The 8,756-nt window shown below is 38.5% G+C and overlaps 1 protein-coding gene across 1 annotated transcript; it reads left to right on the forward strand.

Moving 5' to 3' along the window:
* The first annotated feature begins 2,253 nt into the window (after positions 1–2,253).
* LOC147612631 (uncharacterized) lies at positions 2,254–3,287 on the forward strand. The gene has a single exon (XM_086783553.1). The coding sequence runs from the start codon at positions 2,254–2,256 to the stop codon at positions 3,277–3,279; it is 1,026 nt and encodes a 341-aa protein (XP_086639679.1). The 3' UTR covers positions 3,280–3,287.
* Positions 3,288–8,756: the final 5,469 nt, after the last annotated feature.

The following is an 8,756-nucleotide window of genomic DNA, read 5'->3' on the forward strand; positions in this document are numbered from 1 at the left end:
AGGTTGGAGCAGGGCATAAGGCAGTGACATAGGAGCAAGGTATAGTGCACAGGGAACCAGGACAGGGGGGGGGGGGGGGGGGGGGGGGGGCAGTTGGTTATATAGCCCTTAGTTGGGGGCACTTTCCCTAGGGCTGGTCGGCCAGTTATGGCCGTAAGGGCCCCTATTGGGTGCCCTTCCGGGGGGTTCTTGGGTGGGGGCTCTTGGGTGCCCTCTTGGGTCTTGTATGGGGCTGCTTTTGAGGGCTGCTGTGCGAGAGAAGACATGGCAGAAAATGGTGACAGATACCACACCACTCCTCTTGTTCTTGCCACTGCTCCTCTTGTTGCTCTTTCTGTCGTTACTGGTGCTGTTGTTCCTCCTCCTCCTGCTACTGTTGCTACTTTGCCCCCAACTCCTCCTGCTCCTCCTCCTCCTCCTCCTCCTCATGTTGCTACTCTGCCCCCACCTCCTCGTGTTGTTGCCTCCTCTCCCTCTTCTTGAAATTGCTGCTCGTCCTCCACTTGCTGCTCCGCCCTCTCTTGCAACTTCCTCCCATCAAGCCTTATCACTCTTGGTCCCTTTCTTTAGCTTCTTTGTCATTCCAAGTTGCGTTGCATTGTGTTGGAGCACAACATAGTGCAACAAAACTCGGAATGATAGAGAAAATAAAGCAAATGGCCATCCCTTAGAGCACATCTCTCTTCAAACTCGATTGTTGTTTCCTCTTGCACTGCCCTCTCCTAAGCCTACATCAAATGGATGCTTTCAAAGGTGAGCTTTTGCAAGAGTAGAAGAGCCAAATCTTGAAGTTCTAGTTTGGGAAGAAAGGTTGGTTAAACATAGTTACCCAAAATAGGAACGCCATTTTGCAAACGTTTCACGTTTCGGAAACTCCATTTCACATGCCTGCAACAAAACGGTTTTAAAAAAAGGTCTTCCAAAATACAGACGATAGAAATAGCCTTGAGCTTTGTGGAGACGCATGGCCTTGTTAAGGGTCATTGGGCATTTTGACACCGATCAAAATGCGGACAAGGTCATTTAGAACCATTGCGTTTCTCTAGATGCACTTGCGTTGAATAGGGGCCTACAATGAATGGAAAATGAAATTCTATTAATTAGTTGATGGAGTTTTTTAATCTTTGAGTGGAAACCTTAATCGAAATGAGACGATTGCTTTGAGTGGAAACCTTGATTGGTTTAACGGTTACCATGTACCCCTCTCTCTCTCTCTCTCTCTCTCTCTCTCTCTCTCTCTCTGTGGGCCGAAGACGGCAGGGTTTCTGCCGGCTAAACCATACCGCAGTTGCAGCACTTTGCGTCCTGGCTCCTCCAGACTGTGCAGTCCGATGTGGTGTGCAGGTACTGTTCATTCAAAAGCTGTTGAAACCTGCTTCACAGTTCATGCAAAAACCTGCTTTTTTTTTAAACATTACATTAATTGATTTATTTAAATAATACTTGAACGGAAAACCTGTTTTTTAACGCATGATCGAAATCGATTCAATAAAAAATTCTGTACACTCCTGCTTTTTTTTATAAACATTACATTAATTGATTTATTTAAATAATACTTGAACGGAAAACCTGCTTTTTAACGCATGATCGAAATCGATTCAATAAAAAATTCTGGAAACTCTAATCACGAAAATAATAATTAGCACCCTCTCGGAAGTTAATAAAAAAAAAGGTGACCGTTTCAAACGAAAAGGTCCCCAATTTTTTAAATTTATTTTGTCAAGACAAATTATGTGGGACCCAGTTCCAATCATGGCAGGCCGTCATATGTGGGCCTCTCTGATTGACAGTTGCTGCGAAATCAAAATTTATTTAATATATTTTTACATGAAAAAATAATTTCAAAACCAACCACTCATTAAAGCCTTGGTGATCCCAGATTCCAAAGCTCGAAATAATTTCGTTTCTTGATTACTGCTTTTATGAACCGCAAGCATTGAGGCTAATAGGAAGAACTGTCTTTCGATTTCCTAAATTTGGTAATCCCCCATTATTTCATGAATATAATTTTCTTTAAATTGGGCAATCAAATACATTAATGTTTCTTTCATCACTAATTTGACTATAAGTATTCTGAATTATTAACCTATTTTTTCTTTTTTATTATGTAGTGAAATGTCAAAAATAAAAAAAAGAGCAAGAGAATCAACGACTGGAAAATTTATAAATTCAACTAATGAAAGCCATGAAGTTTCAAGCATAGAACCTAAGAAAAATCGTGGAAGACCAAAGAAGTTATCTAATGAAGATGCAATGTTAGATCAATCCAATGTCAACTTGAAAGTGCTTGAGCTAAGTGTGACAATATCATTAGGTGGTAGTGACATTGACGAAGCATTACTAAATAATCTTCATGATTTTATCACTAAGGAATGCCTTGCTGGTAGTTGCTCATTGGAAAGAGGAGGCACAGTTTTCCATTTACATTATCAAATGGTCATTAGAATTCATGCAAAGTCAATAATTGCAGTGAATAAGCTCATAAAAAAGTATCTTGGTTGGGATAAGAATAATCCCATTGGTGGCATTGTAATGTGTAGAGCATTAAGACAGAAGAACATGCACACATTTCATGGTATGATAGGCTATTGTATGAAAGATATTGATAAGCCTCATTACAAAAATGTGTCGCATAATATTAGTGCTGAAGATATTTCAAAGGGAATAGAAATTTACATGCAATATGGTGCAGATGATTTGAAGAACAAAGTTTGTCTTACTCCAACAAACATTTTTGATAGAGCATTGATGTTTTGGAAGTTCTATTTAAAGCATCCTTTAGGCAATAATTTCTGCACCACCATTCATAAAATGATCAAGACAGGAAAGTACTACCCGTCTTCTAATTGGATAACACCATATCAAGGAAGAGGAATGGAGCTTCAAAAAGTTGATGCTTTATGGAGGACAATGGTATACCCATCCAACACAACAATGAAAGATATCTATGATATTTTTATTAATAAACAAAATTTTGATGCTTCACATCCAAGATTAGATTGGTTTATGAACAGATGGAAAAGAAATGAGAATGAAGTTGACGATTTGAGGTATGCCTTTAATGAAGATGAAATAGTAGAGAATTCTTATAAGACAAATAAGCAAACAATTGAAATAATGGAGGAAGAGCAAACACATAGACCGGGTAAAGAAATTGAAAAAGATAAAGACATTCCAATTGATATCGAAGTTGATGATAGTGACAATGAGGAGAACATCCACAAGCTAGAATATATTTCTTTATTACAGAAAAAAAATATTGGTATTGTAATCACTTGAAATATCAATAAATGACATTTTTATTATGTTTTTCTCAAATGTGAATCCATAGGAATTTTTGTCTTGAAAAATAAAAAATATCTATGGTTTTCTTTTTGTCGTCCTCTTTTTGAATCGATAGTTATATTTTTTCATGAATAGGAGAGTGAATAGGAGAGTGAATAGGAGAGTGATGGAATATGCCCGTATTGTCGATCTATCATAATCAACAAAAAGAAGAGACATGCTATGACGGCTCTTTGTAGCACAACTTCCACTATTGAGAATATTATCGACCATGTATGGATAGTTTTTCATGTATGGATACTTCCACTATTCATGGCATGGCATTGAGGACATGAACCATGTCTTAGGCTCAAATGCTATGTATTGTTGTTTACACGAGGAATTACTTTGGGTATTCGATGCCCGTATTGTCGATCTATCATAATCAGCAAAAAGAAGAGACATGCTATGACGGCTCTTTGTAGCACAACTTCCACTATTGAGAATATTATCGACCATGTATGGACAGTTTTTCATTCATCCATTGCTAAATGGTGATCTTTTGCGCATAAGCCTATTGCTTGGATGTTTCGTGCAATTAATTGTTCTTGATATTGTATCCATTGTTTTAAGTTCAAACAAGTGCATGATGAGTAAATTATAAGTTAAGAAAATCTTCGCCCATATAATGATCATTTTTGACAAATGTATGAGGAATTTGGTGATGCCAGTGAAGACAATGTTGATCAATATGATACGAGGGACCCAAAAACACCAAATGTTGCCACGGCGCGACCAGGGCATGTTTGGTCGCATTGTGGTGGGGTTTGGTGTTTTGAACCCCTTCAAAATCAAGAGTTTTGTCGAAACTCAAGAAATGAATCCAATTCAAAATAGAGAATGAAATTTTTACAAGGTGGTATAGAAGGAGATCAACAATTTTGTAATAATGGGATGATAACTTATAGCTACTAGCTCCTTTTTTTTCTGAAGGCATGGAAATTTGCCCTCCTTGAAAGCCCGTTTCTTTTAAACAGTGAGGATTTTGCCAAATTCCCATAAGGAGACTTTGAAACCTCTTTTGAAGCAATACAAATCGTCTCTTCATGTCCTTTCTCCAAATTCCATTGCTTTGGGCATCAAAACTCGCATGAAAAGTTTAACACCATTCCCAATACATGAAAAACAGCCAAAATTGCCATTTTACTAACTCTTTTGCACTTTTTGACCTGGATGGAGAAGGATCCACAAAAAAATCAACGAGTTTAAGTTGTAGCACACTTAAAGGCCAACAACTCTCTCATACAGTCTTTTTTAAAAATAACATTGTTTTCACATACTTAAGTATTATTCAAAATGGTGGGCTAAAAGAGTTCCATTGCATAAAAACACATTGAACTTGATAAAGTACCAAATCCATTAAAAAAGTGGAATTTTGTGACCTTGAGCTTGAAAATATGTCTCAAATTTTGATATTTTTCTCAATTTAAGGTTTGTAAAGTGTGCTCCCGTGCCTCCCCTCCTCATTCCTTCTTGAAATTCAAAAGAATAAATTGTGGTCTAAACATGAACTTTATTCATCATAGAGCCATATACAATATAATTATAGCTTCAACTTCTTCATGGCCTCCCATTTTACTCCATTTCCATGCCTTTCAAGTTCAATTCATTCTATCCTTTGATACAACATGAGTTGTTTTCCCATTTGACACTTCGGAATACTACATGTTATTGATGTAAACAACCGTTCAAAAATCTTGTGTATTACATTGCTATAATGATATACACCATGTCCATGCCTTGTGTTATTTCAAACTAGGCCTTCGTGTCTTCATAATGTGACTTAATCCATGCCATATCTATACGAATAGAGGTCTCATGATGCTGCATGCACATTGAGAATATGCTATAGACATAAAACCAGACATAAACACCGAATTTTGAAGAAACCAAAACTTTAAAGCAACTACGAAATATTTTTATGGTGATAGGTATATCGTGTATTGTACAATTACTTTGGGGGTGTTGGTTGTCTCACACAAGTGAATCTAGAAAGGTAATGTAACGTCATGGATAGTCTAGAATAAGAAATTACATTCAAACACTCAATCCATTGGCAAGACCCACAACATACAATGTCCATTCCACCAATAGGTCAAGATGATGATTGCTTCTATTGCATCCTCCATCGACATCATAAAAAGATCACAAGATAATCTTTTGTACAATGCAGCAATATATATGTCATAATATATTCCCTATGAGCTACCCTTAGTTTTGTATTAATTCTTTCTACTTTTAAAAAAATTGGGAGAGAGTTAAATGAAATAATTTTGGACTATGGTTTGATTAGCCTTCTCCCTTGAGTGCTAGCCTTCATTATGGCTAAGTTTCCCCAGATACTTCAGAGATCTGACAGAAACTCAATATGAATGTATGCTCTTGTGTGTTAGTGTGTGAGGGAGCATATATTGATACAGAGTTCTACACCCACTACTGGGCATTGATGACGTTAGTGGGGATGTCATGGTAGCTACACTAGTCCCTACTATGCATAATGAAGTTGATGGTTTATAATCGATTGGATGACTATCATGAAGTTATAAACTGCACTTCTTTTAAATTTGATTTTAATGCGATGAGTTTGGGCATGTTTCTGAATTCATCTCCGTACATTATGTATTCCATTCAAATGGCCAAAATGTGATTACAATAGAGATGGGAGAATAGTCTCCATCCAATAAACTTTGCAAAGAATAAGAAAAACTGAGAAAGAATGTGAAGGAAGAGAGGAAGAGGTGGAGGAGCAAGATAAGGGAGAGGATCATAGTTACGTTGAAACGCCGAAATGCAGCCTAAAAAGTTTGAAACGTCGTTTCGAGGGGGGGTTAATGCTCTCCCTTTGTCTATTTGTATTCTCTTTGTCATTTTATTGGATTGAAGTGTTTCTTAAAAAGCTATCAATTTGGGAGATTATATTTTAAAAAGTCTTATGTGGCTATAGGTGTGGTTCTTGGATTTACTATCTATATGTGAGCTGGAATTAATATGTTTTGTTCATTGATGTCATGTTTGGGTAAGTGTTTGCAGTTGATAGGCTAGCTAGTGTAGCATTGCAACTCAAAAATAGTTGTAGTTTTTAAAGATGTATGACCAGTTGCCGTCTTATGGGTGATGTATGCCCATACTGCTTTGGTCACTTTTTGATCCCATTGTGTGCGATGACCTGCAACCATCTTCCCAATGGATTTGCATAAGATGCCATTAGTACGTTCTACTTGACCATTTGAAGCCAGGTAGTAGATATTAGAGGTATAATGGTTGATGCCCATACGATCTATCAATAGCTTCACTACATCACTCATGAATTGTCCTCCATGGTCGGAGATGATCTCCATAGGAGTGCCAAACCTTGTGCAAATGCGATCAAAAATGAAATCAACAACTTCTTTTCCAGTTGCTATTGGAAGAGGAGAAGCTTCTGCCCACTTTTAGTGACATATTGGGTAGCCACCAAGATGTACTTCTTCTTTCAAGCTGTAATAGGTAGAGGCCCTACAAAATCAATCCCCCATTTCTGGAAAGGATGAATGGAGATTACAAGATGGTGTTGTCTAGGACGCAAATCCTTCCTACCAAAGAACTGGCAGAACTCACATGTTTTACAATGCAATGTGACATCCTTGAACAAAGTTGGCCAGTAGTAGCCAGCATGCAGAATCTTCTTAGCTATGTAATCAACCACATAATGACCACCATAGAATCCATCGTGGTACTGCTTCACAACCTTAGATGCTTCTTCAGCATCTATCGCTCACCGAAGTACTCCATCAATTCCTTGGCGATACAAAACTCCATCAAAGATGGTGTAGCGTCTGCTATCCCTTTGGATTTTCTTATGCTCATAGCTAGTACATCCAGGAGGAAAAGAAAAGGTACACAAAAAGTTGTAAATACCTCCATACCATGGATCATCGATGGAGATGGTAGATAGAAGGTTTACTTCAGGATTTTCTCCCAAATCGATGAGAGCATTTTTCAAATTGGAGCAACCTCCTTTCACAATCTTGAAAGAAAAATCATACTCTTGGAGTATGGCCAACCATTTAGCAAGTCTACCCAAGGGATGAGAAGACTACAAAACTTGCTTAGCTAAACCATTGTTTGAAATGATTACAAAATGACCGATGAGATTATGCTTAAACTTTTCAACACAAAAGATCAATGACAGTGCATGTTTTTGTGACTCTGAATAGCGTTGCTCTGTGTCAAGCATCTGACAAGAGGCATAGCATATTGGATACATGAACCGATCTTCTCCTTGTTGAAGAAGAACGCTAGCCTTTGTGTGCGTACCAAATCCAGGGTTGATGTAGAATTCCTTCGACCAATCTGGGTTGCGAAGAATGGGTTCTGAAGCTAAAGCATCTTTGACTTGTGTGAACCCACGATCACACTCTTCATTCCAGCAGAATACAGTGTTGTCTTTCAACAACAAGGTAATAGGTCGAGTCATAGCAGCATACCCATCCATAAAGCGTCAATAATGCCTAGCTAAGTTGACAAAGGAGCGAACCTGGCGCTTAGTGGAGGGAGGAGGTAGCTTGAGAATGGCATCTACTTTTTCAAGATCAAGGCGTATACCATCTACAGATACAATGTGCCCAAGAAGTCGTCCATGTGTAGCCCCGATCATACACTTCTCTGGGTTGAGGCTGCCCTTGGCCTCATCAATTCTGTAGAAGGCCATGCGAACCTTGGTGAGGTGCTCTTGCCTTGTAGAGTAGATACAAAAATCATCAAGGAAGACTTCAATAAAAACTCCTAAGTATAGGGCAAATATCATGTACATGAAACATTGAAAAGTGGCAGGAGCATTAGTGAGCCCAAATGGCATCACCTTGAAAGCAAATGTACCCCACGGTGTAGTGAAAGTGGTTTTGATGACATCTTCCTCTGCAATACGTATTTGATAGAAGCCTGAGTAACCATCAACATAAGCTTGTCCACAGGAACTAACAAGCAAATACGCAAGATTTCACTCCAGTCTTTAGGGTCATTCCAGCCTTGGGAGAAGTTTACCCATTTGATTACTTCGGAGGCTACAAGAAGCTCGATTTCACTCTAGTCTTTAGGGTCATTCCAACCTTGGGAGAAGTTTGCCCATTTGATTACTTCGGAGGCTACAAGAAGCTCGATGACGGTGCAATGTGTAGACGTGAAGTCAAACTTCTTCCAATGTATCACGAGCTCACCACCACGAACCATCCATGGCGAATAATCCCATCCATGATCTCCATGGGAAAAGTGCTCGATTATTACTTGCTGGAGGTCGATGTGGAGATTTAGGAGCAAATCGCACCAATTGGTTCCATTGACATGCTGGGGCCCAAGTACCAAGTCTTTGAATTCGGTGAGAAGTGACATGAAATTTCACCTTCTTCATTTTGCGTGTGTTGAAGCAATGATCTTGAAATTTTTCAAAATATATT

This window comes from Cibotium barometz, chromosome 45 (assembly GCF_041138505.1).
Source record: "Cibotium barometz isolate CiBa-2024 chromosome 45, ASM4113850v1, whole genome shotgun sequence".
Taxonomy (NCBI): domain Eukaryota; kingdom Viridiplantae; phylum Streptophyta; class Polypodiopsida; order Cyatheales; family Cibotiaceae; genus Cibotium; species Cibotium barometz.